This window comes from Leptosomus discolor, chromosome 9 (assembly GCF_034619465.1).
Source record: "Leptosomus discolor isolate bLepDis1 chromosome 9, bLepDis1.hap2, whole genome shotgun sequence".
NCBI lineage: Eukaryota > Metazoa > Chordata > Aves > Leptosomiformes > Leptosomidae > Leptosomus > Leptosomus discolor.
The window spans coordinates 15,076,879-15,102,296 of NC_141399.1; the positions used below are offsets into that span (position 1 = coordinate 15,076,879).

General features: G+C 37.8%; 1 protein-coding gene across 2 annotated transcripts in view; it reads left to right on the forward strand.

Moving 5' to 3' along the window:
* CACNA1D (calcium voltage-gated channel subunit alpha1 D) overlaps window positions 1–25,418 on the forward strand; it is a 198,204-nt gene that overhangs the window by 170,064 nt on the left and 2,722 nt on the right. For both annotated transcript variants that reach the window (XM_086470607.1, XM_086470608.1), the window contains 6 exons: window positions 2,144–2,274; window positions 16,046–16,162; window positions 17,693–18,060; window positions 18,372–18,398; window positions 19,300–19,449; window positions 21,658–21,821. In XM_086470607.1, the coding sequence (XP_086326733.1) occupies window positions 2,144–2,274; window positions 16,046–16,162; window positions 17,693–18,060; window positions 18,372–18,398; window positions 19,300–19,449; window positions 21,658–21,821 (957 nt within the window). The remainder of the gene's footprint in view (window positions 1–2,143; window positions 2,275–16,045; window positions 16,163–17,692; window positions 18,061–18,371; window positions 18,399–19,299; window positions 19,450–21,657; window positions 21,822–25,418) is intronic.

The following is a 25,418-nucleotide window of genomic DNA, read 5'->3' on the forward strand; positions in this document are numbered from 1 at the left end:
AAGCAATTATTAACATTATTTTTGCTTTGATGCATTTAAAGACAAATAAAATGCTGGTAGAATACATCCCTGGTGCATTTTTACTGATATTAAAAGCTGTCGTACTTTCTCACATGCACACAGCCCATTTCAGACATTGTAACGAGAGAGGAGCTTATTTTGAATGGTAGAGGATTCATTTTGAGACAGACTTTGTCACAGAGGTAAAAATGAGTTTAAGCAGTATTGTACAGGGGTTGGATTTCCCCACCCTTTTTACTGATGTGAAAGCAAGTCATGAAAAATAAGTTAATTAAATTTAAATTAGCAAAAGCTGTCATATTACAGGTAAAAATACTATTAGATATATTATTGTTAGAGAGATACATTGGGACATATTATTATTGATAAAATGAAGACGCAAGGAAACTCTGTTTTAATCAAATGTTAACGTATGACATTACAGTATATGACAATCGATTACAGAATTTGCTTGACAATCAGAGAAAAAGCTTGCTTAACAGAACGTGTTTATACGTAAAAAAAAAACAACCAACAAATGAACCAAAATGGAAAAACAAACTCAAGTCTATCCTAAAGCTCCATTACAAAGTTAAAATACGGAGAAAACAAATGACATAAACCTAAAAAAATCCATACCTTCTAACAAAAGGTGTGTTACAATCTGTCTGGGCACATTAGATTTTCTGTATTTAGTCAAGCCACAACTGGGTACAGGGTAACCCGGATCCTGAGATGTGTTAAGCACCGGTCTGTCCCAGCAAGGGCAACTGGAGTGACGGGAACTTCCTTCCCATCAGGATGTGGGCCCTGACAGTGGAGAGAACTTTGATGCCTAAAACACACCAGCCCTCCTTTATGTATGGCAGTAGCCAACTAGCAGCCATGTTGCAGACAGCTGTCTCAAGACATTGGAAAAAGTTGAGAGATTAGGCAGCACAGCAGAAAGGGAAATAGCCAACTTCATGCCAGATAACTCTAGGGGAAAAAGTGTGTCAAAACAAAAGCAATGTTTTTGAATAGAAGACTATTCCTAGTTTTCTGGCAAGCATTACTCATCAAGAGATCAAACTTGCACAGATGAATGATTCAAGGGGAGTCATGAAACAGGCACATATATTCTTAACATGCTATGAACCAGGAGATTTTGATATCCTCACGAGGTACCTGCCGTTGAACTTTGAAAACTTTGAAATTTGGATTTTGTTCACAACAGTGACTCTGTAAAAATGCTAGGTTTTACTGTGCTTGCTGTTTGCATATCTTTTGAATTGTACTAAATTAACGGAGGGAAGTTATTTTCATTTCTGTCAGCATTGCAGAGCTGATACGATACAGCAATGCAAGAAAGTGACATATTTGTTTCATATTTACTATTATCATCATCACCTTAGAAGGTGGCTAAGGACCACATCTTCATTTAAACAAAGGCCTCATAGAAAATATGTGAAATTGTAACCTCTGTGAGATTTCCTCAGTCTAGAATATTTTATTGGGTAACATAAGATAGCAGAAGGTACAGCCCAACATGACCATCTGGGACACAAACATAATTCAAACTGGAAGATGCTTGGGTGTTACAGTGAGGGCATGACACCAATAAAAAAAAAATGTGCATAGTGAAGTAGGCTGTAAATATGTCAAAGTCCTTGTGCAATCAGAACAGTGCTATATTAATACACTGACTAAGCAAATTTGGTTCAACAGTGGGAAAAAAAGAGATGTTGTAAGCAGGACTTTTTTTTATAGAGTCACTCCTATGAACATAAGTGTATGTAAGTCATAGTAGCTTTTATTTTAATCCATTTATTCCAAGTAACTAAAGCCAGTCTTTTAGCTTCTATGCATATACAGACATGTTTGTGGTTTTGTTAGAAACTTACACAGACTTACGTAGAAGTACATGAGTCTTGGTAAAGTATTGTTATTGTCTTCTTAATTAAGGATGAGTTCACTTAACTGACTGAGCCTAAACTGCTTGCTAAAACATTGCTTTTAAGCTAGTTAGAGGTTCCATTGTTGTAAGCTGAAAGCATAGTACCTATTGCAGCCATCACATTTTTCCCCCCGAATCAGATATGAGTGTAGAGGCTATTGACAAATGTGCTGACTTGGGAGAGATCTGTCTGGTCTGTTCATTTAGATGATGAGGTAACCGTGGGGAAGTTCTATGCCACCTTCCTGATACAGGACTACTTTAGGAAATTCAAGAAACGCAAAGAACAAGGACTGGTGGGGAAATATCCTGCGAAGAATACCACGATTGCTCTGCAGGTGATTTTGTTTTTACATTTTTAACTAACCATTTTGTGAGCTTACTTGAAATAGCAGGTAGATGAATATTGATGATTGTGCAGTGCTGCAAGGATTTTATTTAGCTGGGACACTTTTGGCCCTTATTCGTCAGAAAAAGTAAAACGTAATCCTGCTATTCTGTCTATAACAAGGTAAGTGCAAAAAGTTGTTCTCTGTGGATTACTCACAGTAGCAATGGTTATAAAATTTCTTGGCAAGTCTAGTTGATACATCACAATCTAAAGTTGCTGATGTAAAATCAGATAAATGAAGTTCTGAGCTATCGTTTCTGTTCTTTGTTTTGCTTTAACTGTTCAATTTCTTGTGTTCCTACAATGCTATAAGCCAGTTCTCAGAAAACTGCCTAATATGCATTACCTCATAGTAAAGAGGGTTTTACATAGTATCATTTTTCTTCTTAATTCTCATTGTTCTTTTTCTTTTCCACTTATGATTACTGGTGAAATACCTTTCTAGCAGTATTTTTTAATATTTGCAAATTGTGAACTTCACATTCATCCATTTCTCTCAGGAAGTAATATTAGCATACTACGTTAATGTCATACGTCTGTCTGTCCCTTAACACAAGCTACCAGTGGAAACCAGGACAACAGATTTGGCCATCTGTCTCTCAGCGGGCCTGCAGCAAGCAGTCCATAGTGTATATGTGGTCTAAAGAGGATATTCTGAAAACTTCTGTCCAGTGAAACCCCTTGTATTATGAACTTTCAAACAGGCAAATGGAAGGCTGTCCTCAAATAATTCCAGACATCATACACTGCACCATTTTTATTGGATTGGGACTTTCTGAATTTCAGATAATGCTGACTAGATGCCTACAAACTATAAAGATATTTAATGTTTCTGATAGCTTTTTATTCTGATGCCAAAATTTAGCAATATGTTGTGAAAATCTCTTTCTAAAAGGGGTGAAATGTGTTAACCTGATTCAGATACTGTTTTCTTTTTTAAAAATCCTGCTGGTTTGTACTTTGATCTAGCAGAATGGTTTTTTCTGTCTTAAGTGGGTAATTTGTTTCATTCCTGTTTCCTGAGAATGCCTCTGCTGGCAGCTCTGACACACATTCTGTTCCAAGTCACCATAAGCATAACAGATGCAACAGGCAGAGAAAGATTCATCACAAATCTTGCTGTTGATTTGTAAGCACATAGCTTGCCAGGACAGTACGAACTGTATTTGCATATCATGAGAGAAGAGAAAATTATGAGGAGTAGAAGAGATTAAAAAGAAGACTGGAAACAACTGAGAGGGACGTGAAAGACATTGGATTTTTAGGAAGGACTTTGCAGACTTCTTCATTGCAGAAGCCTTTGAGCATAAGGAGCTCAGAGTTATTTTTAAGCCGCAGTATTATAATTTTCCCACTTGTGTTTTTGAAGTTGCACATATAACAATATAGAAACAGGCACTGAGTTTCCAAATGTGAGTGTGCTCTGTTGTTTATTATCAGATCACACTTCCTGTTCAGTAACAGGGCAAGATGAAGCCAGAAAGAATTAGCTCTTTCTCTGTCTTCAGACAAATATATTTCAATTCAAAACAGCTAAAAAAATGACCTTGAAGCTCTGCTAGGAATCTACAGAGGCTTATGGGATTTGAGGCATGGCATTTATTTTTTAGCTGATTAATACAATGCTCCTGTGGTAACCAAATGAGCCAGGCTGGCAGATGAGAAGGTTCATTCTTTCTTTCTCCCCATTTTTCTCTGTTCTACTTTTGTACTTTCTAACAAACCGGTAGTAACTCAATTTGATTTACCAAAAAAAAAGTGGAAATGCCATTTCAAAGGAATCTGAAACCTGTGGTTGGAAAAAAGCCCAGTCTTACAGGTTTTCAGTCCAGCATTTGAAGGAATAATATAATTCAGTACTGGAAGCTACAGCAAGTCAGACTCAAAGTCAAAAGACCGTGTTGGAATAATTAATTATATGAGGATACAGCTTTAAACAGACCTGGATAGCTTTCTAAAAGAGATGTTCTACTTCAAGGAATTGATTTCTTCTGATCAATGCCCCTGAGAACAGTCCTGTGGGATGTATTATGGAGAAGTTAGTATAAATTATCACAGATGATCCTTTTGGCCTTACAATGTGTAAAAATCTGATATCTCTCCATTTGCAGCCTCTTCATTCCAGAATTGCTTTGTCCAATGCTTAAATGCTTATAAAAATTTAATGTTTTCAAAAACCTATGTCCTTAACAACCCTTTTTTTGGCAGCATAGTTCAAGGGTATACCATCAAACTTGTTTTTCACTTACAGAACTTTTGTTGAATGATCTGTGAAAGGCTTGTAACTATGAGGATGTTATTTCAGTCCTTGAAGAGCTAATAGTAGCTATTTTTTCCATTTATTCTCTCAAATACTCTAAGTAAACTAATGTTTGCAGATATCTCTGGTAAACAATATACTAAGAAAAGCTGAAACATGCCATTTCACTCTGTCTCTCATCCAATTTCTTAGGGGAATTGTGATGACTGTTATGTAGATACACACCACATTTTCCTTATAAACACTAAAGGAACTTCATATGGCAGTCACGATGGATTTATATCTCTTGTTACTCAGTTCATCCGGATGAATTTTCTGTTTATTTGTATATCTCCATGTAAACTAATCATATGAACTGCACGTACAGTATTGCAGCACCTGACTTGCTTACTAAAATATACATGGAACAGATTGTGAACAAACAAAGTCCTAAATTAGTCAGCCTTCCCTCCTCTCTGGAGAGGAAGAATATCCCCAGCTACACCTGTGTTCCTGACACTGAAATTTGCCAGTAAATATTTTTATTCTTGGCTGTATTTTTCTTATCTTTTTGTTGTTTTGAGAACTTTCTTTTTGAAATGAGAAAATTCCTGTAACCAGGGCACGGACGTGACTTCAGCAGCCCCTTTTATTTAGTTTCTCTAAACTAGTTAGTATTTTGCAGTATCTAGTAGTCATGATAATACCACTGCAAACAGGGGCTGCTTTCTGGACTGCTAGAAGTGGTGAGAGCAGCAGAAGTTGGGCTGAGTCTGTCTTTTGTTTTTCAAGCTCTGTCGTTCAAACCTTCCTGTACTAGAATTGTTTGCTTAAAGCTTTAAATGAGATGAGGAAAATACTTTTATCAGGCTACAATAAGAAAAGGCTTTCCAGTGATCTAGTTCTTCTATTTGTACAGAACAAGACCAACTGTATTTTCATGTTCTCGTCAACAAGTCACCCTATTGCAGACCAGTTGTCATGTTGCAAAATCATTAAGCCAACCAGCAGATAAAAAGCAATGTCACCCGTTCCAGTTTGTGACAAAAGCTGCATGAGCAATAAATGCTCTCATACTTTTGCTGACATCTGTAACTGTCTCTTTGGGTGGTTGGAATTACCTGCAGAATTAGTTAATTAGTGAAGAACATGCTTCCTAAGGATCTCATAAACCCTGCAATTGCTGCGTTATCTAGCCTGGCCTTATCTCCTTCTCCTCCAAGAAAGGGAGAAAACAACATGCGATCAAGCTTTACAATCCATTCGTAACTGTTGAATGAAGCAAGAGGTGAGTTTTATAATCCTGCTGTTTTATAATCCTGCTGTTTCCTATCGTTGGACATGTCACACTTTTCTTGGCTTCAGGGAGTAAGCATCCAGTTTGAGAGAGAAGTTATATGCTCCTTGTGACAAAACCCATTCTGTGTTTTAATTATCAGGACAACTGTTGAGGCAAGAAATTAATGTATGTTGGCATTTTCGCTGTTTCTTGAGAATGTAACAGAATTTTTTTGACATAGATCGGTGTACTCTGCCTTCCTTTATTGTTCATGTTCTCAGCAGTATTTTGTTGGGGGGTTGGGGTTTTTGGTTTGGTTTGGTTTCTTATGCTACTTTTTTTTAGTACTGAAGGGAAAACCATGTAACTGGCAAATGGCCTAAGGCACAGCTTCACAGCTTCTCCCAAGAGAGCTACGCCTACTTTTTCTTTTTGCTAGTCCTTTAGTTATATTCTAGGGCATTAAGTTGGATGCCTTGCTTTTAGCTAAAACTGTTTAAAACATTTACTTCTCATTGTATCAGGAACAGCAACATGACTTATGTTAATGTAGGCAGAAAAATGATGTGCAATAATATAAGAACGATGACATTCAAGATAAAAAGTGTTGTAGAACTGCAAAGCAAAACCTTCACAATATTACAACTAGAATTTAAGATCATAAAAAATATTGTTTTCAGCAAGAAAAGCACTTGAAAAATCTAATATAAAAGATAAGGGATCATCTATACCATCTTTAGTTAGTTGAAGAGAATTGCATAACACACGGCAAGATTCTGTGAGCTCAGGAAAGTCCAGTGAGATTTCTCTGGTGGCCTACGTTAGTCATGTTAGTAAGTCCTGTTTCAACAAGTGTGGGAATAAATCTTCCCTTGGAAGCCACATTATTTAGCTAAAGGCTTCATCTGTGGACCCAGGAAGGCAGACTGAGTAAGGATCATGTGTAAAAATACTATTCTTAGAAGCTGTTATCTTTAGAGAGACAAAAAGGGTTTAATTTCAAGGTTAAATAAAAAGATTCACTTTTTTTGCAGGGGGGGGTTAGGTCAAGAACTTTTGGCAGTAGGTGTAATAACTAAAATCAATGGCACTTTAATTTTACCCTTTTCCCAAATGTCTTTTCTATCGTTTGCAATTCACTGGCTAAAAACATTCTATGCCTGCAGTTACATTGCCATCAGAATTTTTTTCCAGCACTTTACAGTCAAATTTCTACAGTAAAATTTACTTTATCAAGCCTTTATCCCAGCTGAACCAGTTATTAATGTATGTTTGTCAATAAAATATTCCTAAATTTCAAGAAACTTTTATCATCTTTGACTTTTGAAGCATGCAAGGGATGTACTTTTTTCTTACTTTTAAAGAATATTTTGAAATGTATAGTCACATAGTTACTGAAAAGCAGTTTGTATCAGGGGAGGTTCAATGGCTTGAGGAAATAATTAATAGGGTTCTTAGGCTCTCTGAATTAACTGTTTTACTTAACTCTGCTTTTTTACATACACACCTCTCACATCCTTAATTACTTCTAGTTAAAATTACGATGCAAACACTCTCAAATTTAATTTCAGGTAATGAAATTCAAAAATTCAAAGTTTGAAAAGCCAGAACTAGTGAAAAAAGTTTTCTGTTGCTTTAGTTTCTTCCTTTACTGTATTGCTTCGTAAAACAAAACAAAAATAATCATATGCATCACCTCCCTAGCCCTGATGGTATTTATGTATCTGACATCAGTGACAAAGATGTGCACAAAGAGGGAATCACACTAAGGGAGTCTGCTTGGCTGCTGCTTCTCTGATGTCACAGATGTTGAGAGACGCAAAATATCAAGAAAAACACTAAGAAAATAAGGTGTGGTTTTTTCCCCTCCAAGGTTCTGAGAGTTATGTAGGTAATGGGGACTTACCCTGCCTTTCTACCAACAAAATAAAGCAGTTCTTTAGAATCATAGAATGGTTTGGGTTGGAAGGGACCTCAAAGATCATCTGGTTCCAACCCCCCTGCCATGGGCAGGGACACCTTCCACCAGACCAGGTTGCTCAAGGCTCCATCCAACATGGTCTTGAACACTGCCAGGGATGGAGCATCAACAACTTCCTCAGGCAACCTGTTCCAGTGTTTCACCACCCTCAGGGTGAAGAACTTCTTCCTGGTATCTAGTCTAAACCTGCCCTCTCCCCGCTTCCAACCATTACCCCTTGTCCTATCACTGCAGGCCCTTGTAAAAAGTCCCTCCCCAGCCTTCTTGTAGCCCCCTTCAGGTACTGGAAGGCCGCTATGATGTCTCCCTGGAGACTTTTTTCCAGGTTGAAAAGTTGCACTTGTGTTCTGCATTCACTTTGAAATCAGCAGCACCTCTCATGCAGTGCTGTTAAAACTGCCGCCTCTGTCCTTTTAAACTGTTAGTAAGAGGATGTTATAGCTGATACGGATCAGTGACAAGTGTTTAACAAGACTAAACACATGCGAAATTGATACTGAACTCGCTAATAAGAAAACTATAACAGAGCTTTAAAAACATCTGTTGTAAAGATAACAATTTTTTTCTTCCACTCCCATTTCTTTTTAGCCTGCTTGAGTTTCTCTCTCTCCAAGGTCGTGATACTTGGTCCTTAATTTGATTTAAATATTTCTTAGAAATGCCTCTTTCACTATGCAGGTGGCTCTGTCGCATTGTAATTGTAGTGTAACAAGCTAAACTAGAGAAAGAAAAGGAAACTGATAGTGGTGGGTGGGCTGACATTTACTTCTGTAAGACATTTCATTCAACCATGTCCAGCATTTGATCAGACTTTTCCAGGCACTGTAGTGTGAGGAGTGGCTGTGTCTGCCTCTCAGGGGACAGCGTAGAAGCTGTAAAATCAGCAGCTTCTGAATTAACACTAGAATAAGTACAGAATACTCTTTTTTTGTCATTAAGACTTTAGGCATTTTAACACAGAAAACTGGAACTTGCATCCTTTGCCTAAATTTTATTTGGTTGTATGAGCCCAAAACTTGTGTACTGTGTCAAGAGAATGTCACTGGCAGCCCCCTACACATTTGGGGGCCAGAGCCTCAACCCAACTGGAATAAAGAAAACAGCTGCTTCTGATACTGGTTTCAGAAATGTTTTGGGGGGAGAAGAAACAATAAAAGTTTGGACTGAGTCAGCAAGTTAGAGCAGAGCTCCCTGCACGACTGGATTTGCTTTGTGAATGCCAGAGCATGCAGCAGGCAAGAATTCCCCTTCTCACTCCTTGATAATTGCATTCGGGGTGATTTTTATTCCGTAGAGCTCAGAATTTTCTCAAGGGTGCAGCATTTGCGGTTAGCCTAGCACCAGCTGCTGCTTGGGTACATGTAGTCAGAGAAGAGGAAGCACTCAAGAAAGCGAAGTGGGTCTCAGGAGATTATCTGCTCAGGCTATTCAGTAACATCTTTTTGCTGTGAAGTTTCAAATTCCTCCCCACTCAGAAAAGGACACTTCAGATTATAAACAACAGCAGTTTGTCTAAACTTGCGTATTGTCTCCAAAAACGTGTTCATAAATGAATTAAAGGTATCCCTTGGAACTACGACAGCCTGTATTCTGCGGACCCAGGGGTTTTCACTTCTTATGAAGGGAAGAAAAGTGAGTAGTTCTGAAATGATAGGTGGCCCGTTCACGTTAGCTGGCTGCTGTCACTTTTGTGGTTTTATACATGCTCCTAGGGCATGAGAAAAAAATTTCTTTAGGGCTCACAGTGCCTTTCTAATGTTATTGACTGATACTTATGCAGTGAGAACAGATCTGTTTTCTGGGTAAAATCAGAATGAAATTATATTTGTAGCAGTGGTTTAGAGACGTCTTTTTGTAGTGATGGAAATTTGTATTGAGCCAAACAGCAGTCACGTTGCTAGTATAATAAATGTTAAGTGAAGCATGAACAAGTTTAATTACTTTGTCTAGCACGTAGGGTAAATAAATTCATTCCACACTATTTTTCTTAAGGAAAATACTGGAAACTATGTAACATTAGCATCTATTTTTCACATTTATTTACATGTAACCCTCTTTGTTAAAACATACAAATAGAAGTGAAGGGATATTTCCCTTCACAAGTACACAAAAGCACTGATCTATTGGGCTGAACTTGATTTTGGGAACATGTTTCATATTAAACTAGTTATGCTTTTTTCTCTCTGCAAATTTTTAATATTAACCCTGCAGTAAACAGTGAAAGAAAAAAAAAAACCAACCCTCTCGTAGGCATCAGCTGAGGGGTTAATGTGTTGCTCAAGTTCAATTTAATTGTGGTCCCATGCTCGTGTTGTGTTCACAGAAAGGCTTAGCTTGAAGGGAGCCGGGGTTTGACTGAAAGCACGGAGATTTGTGTAGTTGTAGAGCAGTGCCCTCAGCTTCAGCGCTAGAAGATGGGCTCTGTGAAGATGAATAAGACTGGGGGACTGAGCCTTGACTACTATGTCTCTTATGTTCACTGCTATAGTGTAGGTCTATCCGGCTATTTTTCTGCATGCTGCTTTTCCTATTTTAGTGGTTCTTGCGTTGTATTCTGTTCGTACTAACCTCAGTTTACTTTTATGTTAGTGTGGCAGTGTAGCTTTGAGCTTTTTTGTTCTTTTTGGTTTTCTTTGCTATTAAATAAGCTGTTAGTAAAAACATGTTCATTATTTACAAATGGAATGGGTTTTATAAGTGTTTTTAGAGTCATAGGCTTTCTGTATTCTAAAGCTCTGAAGACCTAAGTATTTAGAATTCATGTTCATGCTTTATTTCAGATCTAGTGAGATTAATAGCAATAACATAAATATACATCATTCTTCTAAAATCTGTGAAGCAAAGTTTACAGGTGTGTCTTCCATTTCCTATAAGATACCTCAAAAGAAGGAGCATTGTGTATTTTATGTGACTAGAAATAGTGTAGATGATAGTGTTTCTTACTATTTGAATAAGGGTATTGTGGTTGCTCTTCTTAAACTAAGCTTAAACTGCCTCTGTCTGTAGGTTGCACCATATCTCTAAATGGATGTGGACTGAGTTTAGATATAAAGTAAATGAACTTTTTGCAGTTCCAGTATTTATAAGCATTTAAATGGTTTTCTAAAAGTCATCACGGGAGTCTTGCATTATACACAAATTTCTTAATATAAGACCTATATCTAGAGTGGTGTTAGTGCTTTACGTGTACTATAGACATGGAAAATTGATTTTAAATCTATTTGGCATTTATTAAAAGTAGTCTTTTCTAAATGTTTAACTGTTTAATATTATAATGTTTACTTTTAAATGTTTTGATGTTTTGATGTGAGGTGCTTTTCAAGCATCTTTAAGCTTATCTCTTTCTAAATGACCAGTTCAGAAATACAGTTATTAGTCTCATGACAGTTTTTCTCACTGAGGGACTCAGTTCTATTACTTCGGCATTTGAAAGCACATGTGTGTCTTCTCAATGCTATGCCAGAGTCAGTGGCATCATTAGTTGTCTCTTGAGATGCTATTTAGCACACAGCACTGGTGTATTAGTGCCTTGTGCCATCTTGAAAACATTGCAGGAGCTGTTATGCCACATAAAGCACAGCCGCACAGAATTATCATGTTAATTTGAAGTTGTCTTGCGCATTTACAGGAAAGCTATTTAAAGACGTGCTTGGGTTTGTTATGTAATTAATGTTGTTCAGTGCACTGTGTGTCACTGGTTTGCTAACTGACACTGGTGCCCCTCATCCTTCTCATGGCTACAAGGAAAAAATTAAGCAAGGAGGGCATCAAAAATTAAATTTTAGAGAGAAAGTGTCTGAATAAGAAATTTCTTTTTGCAAACTGGTAGTGAAATCTCTAGAATAGAATTAAAGGCAGTCAAACACAGTAGCATTAATCTCTTTTCTTCCTCTGCCACAAAGAAACAGTAACAAAATAGAAAAACCTGAGTAGAAACAGCACATGTCCTCTTGCACAACCACATGAATAATCAATGATGCAGTTCTGATCAATGTTATCCCTATAGAACTGGTGCCTAAACATCTCTTGCACATTTTATCTGTTCCATTACAGGACGTTTCATCTTCCAATGTCTTTGAAAACAAAATTTGCTAGAAGGTACAGGGTAAATGCACATAAAGATTAACACCCATGTGAGGAAAAAAAGAAGTATTTTTCCAGTTACAGATACATCGGGCAAAAATGTTTGTGTATAGCAAGTAATAACACTGTGTTGGAAAGTTAGAGATGAACAGAAAGGAAGAACTTTGTGTTCTGCAGTATTCCAGGATTATTAAACACATTTCGTGAGAAGTGTGGACCACCTGACTGATTCAACAGCCTTGCGAACCAGGCAGGTTTCCAGCCTGGTGAGCTGAGATGGATGTTAGGTGAATAAAAGATGGCAGAACTGGCCCCCTGCTTCTTGAAATGATGTGAATAGTATTTTGGTCCTCAAAAAATAGGAAATAAGTAAATATTTGTTATTCACATTTACATTTCTTTAAGGAAAAACTTTAAAGGTGTTTTTTACTGCTGAAATGGCATAAAATAATCTTGAGGCTTCCTTTAAGGAAAGGCAAAAATTCTCTTTGAGTATGAGAAAAATCTTCAGGAATTAAGAATCTGTCATAAAAAATAAGGATATAAGGAGACTAGAGAGAGTATGACCCTTCCAGCAATCTTTACCAACCAAATGAAATGTTATGAAAGTTCTTACATCAGTCTTCAGTATCTACTGGTTATTTTGTTTAGGGAAAGTAATGAGGATCTGGCTGTGATTTCCTTTCCTCTGCAGCTCTGAGAAGCATGCTCAAAGACTGTGAGGAAATAATTTCTGTATAACACTCAAATTTGACCTTTTTTTTTTTTTTCTTAAATCATTATAGCATGATACTTCAGGAATGTGGCCAGTCTTGAATTATTAGATGTGATAACAAAAAAAGGTCTTATAAAGTGTGACTTAGGGAAGTAATTGCCTCCTAAGAACTTAAGCAGTCATAGTGAAAAAGAAACAAGCACGCTTCAGGCAAAGGTAGATGCATCACTGTCCAGGCTTTCTTTTTGAAAAGTCCCATCTGCTCAGGTTTTTTTTTCTAAGACAAGAAATTATCTCAAATTCAAAGGTACCCTTTTTAGAACCTCACAAATGGAGGACAATGTATACTCCCGTTGCCCTCTTGTGCATTACAATGTCTCTAGGGTTCTTGCTGGGTAGAGTGAAATGAGCAACGTTATATAGGGGGAACTGTGGATCGGAAGGACCCTTCTTCCCTGTAAACTAATGGAGAGATGTGGGAAGGTTGGTTTGATTTTTATGTGTGTTGTTTTGGTTGAGAGGTCTTTGATTTGGTTCTGAAGTGCTTGAAGGTGAAGTCAAATGTTTTATCAGTCCGTGCTACCTCTACGATCTTCTCAGAAGACATTAAACGAGGTTCAGAGAAGGGAATTTCCTACTGACAGATAAGCACCAATTCCTGCATTTTTACATCAGCCCCACTTCAGTGGTGGGTGACTGATCTAATGAAGGATTGTTTCACCAGTAAGAGCTCAGCATAAGAGTTTGTCTTATTATGCAGTGTTCTCCTGGCATGAAAATTGTGCTTAAGATTACTTAGAATACTTTTAAATTACACCAGGTAAAATGAGGCAGTACATGGGAGTAGTCATTTTAATGACAAGAGTTCACAAAATTAATGCAGGTGGTTCTGTTAGAGCAAATAACTGAGGAATATTTTAATTCTGCAAGTAGATGTTACTTGTGGAACCTGTGGCTTCAGTACTGGCTGTGGGTGAATAGAGATGATTGATTTAATTTAACTCCATATACTTTTGTATATGGTGATCCAGGTTTTAGTCTTCTGCTGTTGACTGTCATTGCAAGAGGTCTGTTACATGAAAATGAGTATTATTGAAGAGAGGTGAGATGATAAAAGCTGTCTGTTTTTTTTTTAGTAAAGGAGTAATTCACCAAGAAGTAAACCAGAAGGCAGTTGGAAATGTAGTAAAAATTAAATTACTATTGAATATGGTGCTGCCAAACACATGGCTTTTCTCAGCTTTTAGGCATGTATTTGTGGGACTTTGTCACAGTTTGGCAGACAGCAATATAAGCTAGTAGTTTTTGCCAGGGTTAGAATTTGTAATACTGCTGTCTGAGAGTGTTGTGTTCACAGAAAGGCTTAGCTTGAAGGGAGCCGGGGTTTGACTGAAAGCACGGAGCTTTTGTGTAGTCGTAAAGCAGTGCCCTCGGCTTCAGCACTAGAAGATGGGCTCTGTGAAGATGAATAAGACTGGGGGACTGAGCCTTGACTACTATGTCTCTTATGTTCACTGCTATAGTGTAGGTCTATCCGGCTATTTTTCTGCATGCTGCTTTTCCTATTTTAGTAGTTCTTGCGTTGTATTCTGTTCGTACTAACCTCAGTTTACTTTTATGTTAGTGTGGCAGTGTAGCTTTGAGCTTTTTTGTTCTTTTTGGTTTTCTTTGCTATTAAATAAGCAGGTAGTGAGTGTGAAGTGCAAGTGACTATTCTTGCTAATGGCTGAATAACTAAAATATAATAGTAATCCCTTGCTAAATAAATACTCCCTTTGCCTCTGTTAAATAAATAGAGGCCTTTGGTCTTCTACTTCAAAATCTGTACCTTAAAATGTTAATTTTAATTCCCTTTAGCGCCTTACAAAATGATGACATTAGCAACCTTGCTAAGGTCTTGACTATGCTATTAGCATAAGAAGCAGGAGAAAGCACAATGTATTCATGAAAATATATATTAACTCACTGGTAAATGATTTTTAGAGCCTTGTTCAATTATAGCATAACTCTGAAAGTTTGTCCCTGAAGAAGAAAATATAATTGCCAAACATATGTAGCTAATATCATTAGTCAAGGGCCATTTTCAGGAAGTGAAATACTGGTATGAGTTAAACCTCAAGAGGAGCCTGTGGTAAATCTACACTCATACATACAAAGCTTTTTGGTTCATCCCTTTCCAGGTTCTTACTGCCCACACTGCATAAAAGCCATTTTGCTCACCAGCAAATGAGCTATTTACATTCTGAGCTGAAACCTGTCTGTGATGTTGTTGTGTACTCCAGGGAACGTGTGTGACAGGCAGCATGAGTGGGACCAAGCCACATTTGGTGCCCTCCAAGCTCCTTCAGCTCACTCTGGAGCTCTGAAGTACACAAAATTCTCTACACATCCTCGTGCCACCCCAGGGCAAGATGCAATTCCAGTGTCACACCACAGAAGTGCAGCTGTGATGGGCTGGGACAGCCCTCACATCTGTATCAAAAAATGCAGAAAAATAATAAATGAGGCTTTTAGATCATAATCAAGAATTGAGCCAAGTTCTGTGCATGAGTTTTAGTAGCATAAGTGTAATGTTAGTAAAGGGCTAAACAAGCAAATCTTTGATATCTTCTGAACCTGAGGAGATAAAAAAAATAATTGGGAAGAACAAGATTGTGCTGTTTGCTTCGGACCATGACAGCCGGAGTTAAAACAGGAAGAATACCTCCCTTTTTGAAGTAAGGCCTATGCAAAAGCACTGAATTCTTGCCTCTGAGTATGATATCTGTTTGCTCTCTAATCCAGGTCTGTCCTTGGCAGTTTCAACATTATTTCTTTTCCTAAAGCTTGCTTGTGGTAACAGGCTTGAGACGAATATGAACCGATATGCGCCAAGGTCTATGCTACTGTAGCTACATATTTTTCTGTCCTAAACTAAAGCTTTAAATCAAATATCTGTATATCACAGTGCAGTGCAGATGAACTGGAATTATTTCACTGCTTTCTTTTCCATCTGAGCTCTGCTAAAACTGCTGTTGCTATAGCAAAGATCTCCTTGTGTTTCCTTTGTGGACACAGGCTGCAAACATATTTTTAACATTAATATACATCTCATTGAAATGCATTTTATTATAGTTCTTGCTGATTACTTATGCTTTATTATAAGATGAATTTTGTTTCCATAAGGTTCCATAAAAATCAGTGGTCTGTTAGTCATGATCTACACTGTGATAATAAAGACATGATGACCTCAACAGGGTTGTACTGGAATATAAGCCTTTTATTACTAACAGTAGAGAGACATATTGTAGGATGCATCCTCTATAAATGTCAGGATACCAAAACTTGTTAACTGTCCTTTAAAATAGATTTACACGCCTGCAATTAAAGAACAAAAAAGAATTTGCGTTCCTAACGTATTATGATATTGTCATTGATTTAGGCAGGACTAAGGACACTTCATGATATTGGCCCTGAAATACGCCGAGCTATATCCTGTGACTTGCAAGATGATGAACCAGAGGAAAACAATCCAGAGGAGGAGGAAGATGTTTATAAAGTAATGTCAGAACACAGCTACATGAATTGTGTTTTATCATATAATATGAGATTAAAGAATGAGTTTATCCCAGAATATGGATTTATAGTAATAATAATTTTTTAAATCGCAAATCAGCTCAATATAAATATTTTATAAATAAGTGTATTTTATATGAATCTGTAAAAATGTTATTAACAGGACACCTGCATCTCATCATAAATTTAGGACGCAGTTCCTGCAGGGTGATTCTCCTGCCCCTAACTCTTTCTTATTAATTCTTATTTTTTTCTTAGGCAAATCCTAAGAAAAGGTATGAACCTTGCCATCTCAAATTTTCATAGTAGCAAGGTTTAAACTGGAAGTGTCTCAACTTCTGCAGTAGTAAATAGGAAGAAGAGAATGAAATTCTATGCAGCCAAAACACAACAGACACAGAGCTGCGTATTGTAAAATGAGTGCCTGGAATTACACGGAAGTCACGTAAATATAAATGCCATTTCCAATTTCCTGTGAGGGATGTCAATAAGAATCAATCAGAAAAAAAGATTAGTTTTCCTCTTTTAGGCTATAGCTATTCAGTCTAATGGTGAACACGTACAGTTGGCTTTATTATCAGGAGCGACCTGCAAACTATTTGTCAGCCAGCAAGAAAACTTAGTTTTTCATAAGCATTTCAGAAGAAGCAGATGTAAAAGCTTGCTTCTGCAGAAATTCTGTTAGAAGCCCCGTAGCTTGCTGTTGTCTTTTGCCAAAAAGGAGGATGTGGTGCTGGAGACAGTGCCGTAGCTGCCATCAGTAGATGCATTTCTCTGCCAACCATCATTACCTCCTGTCTTCCCTAGATTGAGCTTCAAGACAGACTGCTGTCATCCAAGACCCACACCTGGCTAGACAGGGAGGCTACATAATCTGGGTCAGATGTAAAAGAGAGCTGCATGTCATAGTCATAACTTAGCACGTCATTCTCTCTTTCACCATCCATTACACTCTCAGGGCTGATAAAGAGTTACTACTCTTTCTTGTACCTCTGCAAGAAGAAAGAATGGAAGCACTGAAGCTGAATGTTACCTACTTGAGATATGCTTGCAAGCTGATGCATGGCACTCCATCCTGTCTGAGTGACGCCTGTTGCAAACCGATGCTCTGGGAGAACAGGAGAGAATTCCACCAAAGTGTTCTCAAAAATTACGGAGACACATCCCTTTCTCAGGAAGCTGGTGCATGTTCATGTATGCAAATCTAGGCTTCTCCTGCCTAATCAAATGTGGAGAAAGCTGGATGTCACATTTAGTTGTATGGAAAAAGAATAATGATCACGGCATAATGCTGATTTGACTCCAGAATACAAATATTGTCATTATCACAGTCACATCTCTACCACTTCAGGAGATCCCACCTGAAGCACCATAAAATTAGAAAGAAAAATCACAGATTATTTGAATTGCTACTTTTGTATGCATGTAGGAGAGAAAAGTAAGCTATCACTGTCAAAAATACGTTCTGTTAAGGTATCTGATGTAATTTTTTCTTTCTCTTTCCCTAAAACAGAGGAATGGTGCCCTCTTTGGCAACCACATAAACCACATTAGCAGTGACAGACGAGATTCGTTTCAACAGATCAACACCACACACCGTCCCTTACATGTTCAGCGGCCTTCAATTCCATCTGCAACTGATACCGAGAAAAATATATATCCTCATGCAGGAAATTCTGTATACCACAATCATCGTCATCACAACTCAGTAGGAAAGCAAGTTCCAAACTCAACAAATGCCAATCTCAATAATGCCAACGTGTCCAAAGTTGTTCATGGAAAACACACAAATTTTGGAAATCGTGAGCATAGATCTGAAAATGGTTACCATTCATACTCCAGAACTGATCACGAGAAGCGTAGAAGGCCAAGCAGTAGGAGGTAAATTTACAGATACATATTTGCTTTTAAATAAACTTATATATTATAAATACTTTATAAGAAAACTTACGCTACATGAAACTAATTTGTATATTTAGCGTCATTTCTGTTGCCTACTGATGTATGAAACATTTAAAATATAGCTCTGATGTACAGGAAATGTGTATAACTTTAATAAGGTTGGAAAATAGTAGTTTTCTTTACAATTAAATTATTAGTTACAGCATGGACACTGTAGTCACCAATGAATTTCTCTAAGCTACCTGATTTTAATATATCCTTCTCCTTCTTTTCATGGCTTACCTGGGTAGAACCCGCTACTATGAAACATATATTAGGTGAGTTGATATTGTTCTGACATAATTGAAGAGGACAAAGTAGTTTCTTTTTCCTTTCCTTTTCCCCTTGTCCTATTATTATTTTTTTATTATTTTTTTTTTTTTTTTTAAAGCAGTACAGTAACTTAAGTGGTGATTTCTAAGACAAGTTTTCCACTGCCTGTTCTAGAAGGATAAACTTCTGGTGAAGTTCAAAATTATGCAAGCCCTTTTAAAAGTCCGGGCAGGTTTGTGCAGTTTTCAACAGACAAAAGATCACACCTGATGGCAGCCCTTGTTTAAAATTGACTTGCAAACACCGGAAAAACAGTGGCTTTATCTTTGATAAATACTAACGCATACAGTTCCATTTATAGGGGACCCAGAATCTTTCCTGGTCTTATGTCTGAATATTTTCTAAGGCAACTTTTAAAAATAGGATATATTGTGTTATTCGAAGTGCATCGCTAAATGTACATTCAGTGCTAGTTGTTAATGTCTAGATTTGCGTGCCCGTTCCCGATTTTCCTTGGCATGCACTTGAAATGAGCGCTCCTTAATATTTTAGCCATTTGGCAAACTTCAGTCATTTGAGAGAGGCTGTGTTTCTTCAAAGTACTCTGAATTTATATTTTGTAAAAATGTCTTAAATCTATTTGACTTCACTGAGGATCCCCATATTAATTATTTTAATGGGGATGGAAATAAAGTGAGGTCGTCTTTAAGAAACAGATGAAATAGTCATGTTCGGAACTGTAGTTCTATGCAATTTACTGTAACACCACATTCTGATAACAGGAGAGTTGTTAATGGTTGTCTTGTTTTTTTCTTGGAAGCACATTAAAAGAACTGTGTATAAAATATACAATATATCATTTAGATATATAAAATATAAAAAAATACAAATGTTTGCTACTTACAGATCTGACTCTGGTGATGGGCGTCGACCTACTATTTGCCGTGAAGAACGTGAAGTTCAAGACTATTGCAATGATGATCGTTATTTAGGAGAGCAGGAATATTTTAGTGGAGAAGAATATTATGAGGAAGACAGTATGTTGTCAGGAAGCAGGTGAGGATATTTGTTAAACTGAAAAATATTTAAATAAATTAGGTATGTATCTGTAAAGGCTTCACTAAGCACACCTATACTGAAGATTGACTAATGAAATTAATACTCAGCAACTGCTGGCAAGTGAAATGATGAATAGGAGTAGTGTGTGTACCAAAGATCTTTCGTATTTGGCATCATGTGCTGAGTCCAGCAAAAATGCTGTACCAAATTCAAAGGAAAGCATAAAGTTCCTTTGAACTGAACATGAACCGGACAGTGTGTAACCAAAGAAGCATTTTGTCTATAAATAAAATTCCACATACAATGGAAGCAGGATTGAGCTCAGATGGGGGAACCATTAGAAACAGTTCTCTTCTTTTAATTTAACTTGAAAGGTGAAACAGGTAAACTATGGACTGACATCATAAGGTAGTACTAGCTGGAACAATAAAGAATTGCATGACTTCCTTTTGAAAATTCTCATTATTAATAATCCTCCACTTGGCACCATTTTTTGTCTCCCTAGTACAAACACTTAACACTGTCAGAGTTGTCCTGGCCTTTGTATGTTTGGAATAGATGGTTTTTTCAGGTTTATGCATAAGCTTTATGGAAATGCCATCAACTGAATTTTAGTCAACAACTAGCATTTCTTACAAATTTGTATTACTGCACAATGTCCAACTTTGTATTAATATGAGGCTCCTTGCTGTAATTGCAGAGTTCTAGTTCTGTAACCTGGTTCCTCCCAGTTTTCTAACTAATTTCTGTTTTCTTCAGCCAAAATTTGGAGTAGTAACCTAGGTAGTTATAGTATTTCTGTCCAGTAGTGTTTTTTAACAACTCTTGCCTGATCCTGTGTGTTTAACTCCTGTGATGTTTGCATTCAATGTCTTAATTTCAAATTCAAGAAGAAAAGGCCTTGATTTAATTTTGGTAAATTTAAGATTTTCTCTGCAACTTTATTACATGCCGTTTCTTCAGAAATGGGCTGGGGTGGGTTTTTCTAACTTCAGAACAGCGGCTCCCAAGCTAGCTCAGCTTTGAGTACTACCAATTAGTTTGATTTGGGCACTGTGCCATTGGCTTCAGGCAGCGGTGGCTTCAACAACAGGGCAGGTCCTAACCTTGCCTTGGGACCACTCCTGTACTTAAGTAATAGGTTTCCAGTTGTTCAGGCAATGGATGGGTGCTACCTGGGGAGGAAGTCCTGATGTTTGAACATTTAGTCTTTAAAAGGTGAGACCATTGCAGTGTTTTCTGAGTATCAACCTGTCATGGAACAGAACCTATATTTGGTAATACTAAAAGGCTTCCTATTTGAAAAAAAAAAAGGCAACTTTTCCCAAAATCTCATGGTTTTTTTTCGTTCCATAATATTCACCTCATTATGACTTAGACATATGCATTTACAAGATCTTGAGTAGATTGTGCTCATCTTCCTTACAATAGATATTTTTCCCTTTTACTAAACAAATTCAATAATTTCTCAAAAAAAATCCTCCCCTTCTGTCAATAATTTATTTTGAAGTCCAGCCCAGAAGTAGAGGAACTTATTGTAATTTTATCTTAGATCCATAAGTGCCTATGCACAAGTGCCAGACGTGCTTAATTCGCCTCCTCCACTGTCCTTCTTTGTTATCTGAAGTCTGGCAAGATTGGCACCCTAATCTGCATCTTGTTGGTTTGCATAACAGCGAAGATTTGCATGAAAGGTAAATTTTACAGAATTCTCAGGTCACTAATTTTTTGATATGATAATTACAGCCAAATAACACCCTTCCAAGATTTTATTTTTGGCAAGAGAAATATCCAGAGCGTAAAAGGCTTAATTCCATTCTCTGAGTTTCTGTGCTCCGCATGTCACCCAGGGTTCACAAGAGTATGGCAGTAGAACCGAGTATTTTAATTTACTTATTTTTTAAGCAATGTACAACTAAGGTCCTACATTTTAGCCTGTACTGGTAAGAATAACTTTGTTGAAAACGTAATTTGATAAAAATTCCACCTGAGCACTTGCTATGTAGCTATACTAGTACAAAGTGGATGCTCACTGTCTCACACTGCATCCAGAAACTGAATTTTAAAATTGACTCCTGTAACTATATAATGTAATGTTTGGCTATCTTGCTGGAGAAAGAATAGATTTGAAAAGCTTCTAAAAGAATTCTAATAGATCAGTTTACAGACTGAAATAACATTTTCTTCATTGTATTTTAAATGCAGGCATGTATATGATTACCACTGTAGATATCACTGCCATGACTCAGACTTTGAGAGACCAAAAGGTTACCATCACCCACATGGGTTTTTTGAGGAAGACGATTCACAGATCTGTTATGATACAAAAAGATCTCCTAGGAGACGGCTGCTACCTCCAACACCAACACGTAAGTACATTAAGAACAGTTTGTTTGCAAATCCAGAATTACTTAAACGCATTCAGACATGTTCCAGTTTAAAAAGCTTTCTTTTTAACTTGGATTTCAAACAAGACATTTTTTGATTACTGTTGCTAGTGGATTGTTATGTGTGGCAGAAATATCTGTCCATGCTGAGAGATCGCTCAGAGAATCTGTGGATCCTAGTTGACAAGTCTCTTGCCTCGCTCATCCAATACTATAAAAATAACTAATTTACTTGCCAGTTTTAACTTGATTTGATAAATGAAGAAGGAGCAAGGTAGAATGCAGCAGTAGTTTGCTTTGGAACTTTGACCAGAGAGTTTCAGTCCGTGTGCCCTTTATTCACACCTGCAGCTGCACAGTGTTGCCGTGAGTCAGTGCCGCTGTCTCTCTAGTGACACACCTGCTGGCGCTTCCCCTGTCTCAACAGTCAGTGCTGCCAGACGATGCTGTAACCAGCCCCATTTACATCTTTACCTTGTACTAGTTTAGTAAACACTAAAGGCTGAAGTAGGATTTTTTTCAGGGAAAAGAGAACCAAGAGTGAGCTTAATGGTGTTTTGGGGCGCTTTTTTTCCCCTTACTTTTGAAGTGCTTTTAGCTTTTCAATGTGAGTTTCTCAAGTCCCTGTGAATAATAAAAGTGTTATCCTGAGCATAAGCATCTTATTTCAGTTTCATGTGGGCCCTTTATTCTGACAGCTCGGGACCAGTGTTTAATATTCTGTGTTTCTTCTGAGGGAGAAAATTATAGATCGAATTAGTGTTGACAATTGATTTTTTTACCTGTTTCTTTAATTTTCATTTGTTCTCCTCCTTAGATCCCTCCCTTGATTTCTCCTTATCTCAATTGATATTGCTTTATCTGCAGTTCTAAAAGCTTTCTTCCTTCTTATCTAGTAATTTTGGTTTTGTATGTTCCAGGCCACACTGCAGAGATTAGTAGTGCTAATCCTCTGGTGAAACCAGGCACAGATTCAAAGCTCTTGGATTTTGGTCTTTGACCTCTGACATTTCACAGGGAGGAAGCACTTGGGGTTGTGAAGTGCAAAATAAACCTCTTTCTAAGGCTTTTTCTTGTTGGTGCACAAGAAACAACACTTAGCACCATGTAACTCCACAGCGTCCCTAAGCATACCCTTAGGCATAGTGTGGTCCACACAGCCAGGTCTGTTACGTGTGTCTGGGTGATGCCATCTAACCAGTGCCACCAGGCAGGACAATACAGGGTCATTTCTACAAGAGTCTCCGTGTTTTGTCTGCTATAAGGTGGACTGGCTTTCTAGGAAAAACAGAGTTCTCTTTCATTCTGATGGTGCTAGCAGCCAGAATCACAGTCCATTTGTCTGTGGAAGCATGACTGTAAGGACCCCACGGGTAGGAAAATGGGTTTCAGTCCTTTCCTGCCTCAGGCACCCTAAAGGAAATGCAGGTATAGATTTAAAAAATAAACGTGTTTCAGAGACAAGTGTAGTGGGGTCATTATACAATGTCTAAGGTTTGGTAGTTTAAAGCTACCGAAAGCTGTAGTAAAGGACAGCAGCAAAATATTACGTAATAAAGGAAACATTCTTCAGCAATACCATCCGTGTTGGATTCTCACTTTGGCACTCAGCTCCTTGCAAGACTAGTAATGCTCTCTGCTATTTGGCTTTCTGACCTTAAGGCGCAGAGATGGAAAAAGCAGAAAGAATACGAGTCTTGCACTATGGAGGGTAAATAGCTCAGATGAATGGTAGTGAAATGTATGTAAAGCTGCTAGCTCTCTTCCAGTAGCAGAAGGAAAAGACATCAGACAAGGGGAGACTGTGAAAGGAGACTCCTGTACACCTTTCTACAAGCTTTTCTGATAGCAGAGGAATTTTAAGCCAAAGAAACAGATGGATGCTTTGTATATCCATTCCATACGTTGCAGGAGAACAACCTCCTTATAAAAATCCTCTGGGTCTTCCCATGGAAGTGTTGCAAGGGGAGGGGTGAAGGCTTCCTGTGCATGTAGCCTTTCATTTAACTTTTCTGATAAAGTTTGTTGACAGTATTAGGCAGGGACTTCGTTAGAGGAAGCTTACACTTTTTATCTTATGTACAAGAGACTAGATAAATGTACTAGATAAAGAGGGTATTTGATATCCTAGGATAGGAGGACCTGGTTCTGATCCAAGTTGCGTACAGGTAATGTAGGAAGTCCTTTGACTTACATCAGTATGTCACAAGAACACAGTCAGGCCTTTATTCAATGTTCAGGAACACAGCTGAGAAATTTTAGAGGCTTGGTACCTCAGCAGATTTTAAAAGAAGCTTAAGCCTATTATTTGTAACTAGCGTATGGGCTATTTGGCCTGGGGAGGAAGCCTTGATATTCTCATGTGAAAAAAGAAACAAGAAAAAGAAAAAAAACAACCTGCACCATTGCACTAAACAGTTCCTGCTAGCATCTGGATTCTGCCCAAGTTAATGTAGCATACAGTGCCTTGGCTGAGTACTGTAGATAGTCCACTGAGCTCCAAGTCAAGCTTTCTAGAGGTTTTTATACAAAACTCATCACCACAGTATTTGAGCAACTTCCAGAATTGTACTGAGAAATAATTAAGATGTTCTTTCAGACTTTTTCCTGGGGAGAAGCATGTGCAAAGCAGTGTCTTGTTTTGGATGGGGGGACTTTTTGGTTTGCTTTTTATTCGTTTTGGTTTTGGGACATTTAGCATTTGTTAGGATCAGGAGCTAAGGCTTACATTCCTGTATTTGGATTTACCATAGAGACAATGGAAAGAGATGCAAAGGTTGCATCAAGTGGACTGAATCACCTCCTGGAGGCACCTGTTCTAGTTCCATGGCTTTTTAAGGAACCTTGCTTGTTAGCATCCAGCATTAAGTGTCTGGTGGTAACTGTGAGGAATCCTCAGTCTATGGCACTTCAACTCTGTTCACAAATTCTTGATGTTGGGAAAAAGAATACCAAGAATAGTTTCAGTAATTCTCAAGAGAGCACAATTTTGTGTCATTGCTTTGTACACTCAGGCTCTTTCCAGTTTTCTACTGTGATGCTTGCAGCTGCGAGTGCGTATCTGGATTCAGCGTCCAGGCTTTCTTCACACTGAAGCTAACCCAGAGCGATGATACCCATGCGCCGCTTCCCATTGTTCCGCAGGCTTTCACCAAGACCAGCCGAAATCATTTCCACATCAGCCAAATGTCTTGATCCAGTTTAGATTTCTACTTTTTCCTTGCTAGCATTTACATGAAAAACAACCGCATACATAACAGCAGAGATGGTGGCTTATCGTTGTCATAAGTAACAGAATAAACGGCAGGAATAGACAACATGAGTCAACTTTGACTTGGCTATGGTTTTTCATATTGCACATTGCTTCCAAGGAACTGGGGGTTTAGTATTTCCTTTGGGAAGTCTGGTTCATTAGAATGAAGGGTCTGAAACCATGGGGAAGACAGAAGAAACTCTTTGTAACTATTCACAGCAGTTTATAGCAAAACTCTGAAGTTGAGCGTCTGAACCAGTCTGCTATATAACACAAGCTTGCTTTGTGAACCAGCTGTTCCACATTCTGTCATGTTAGGTTGCTCA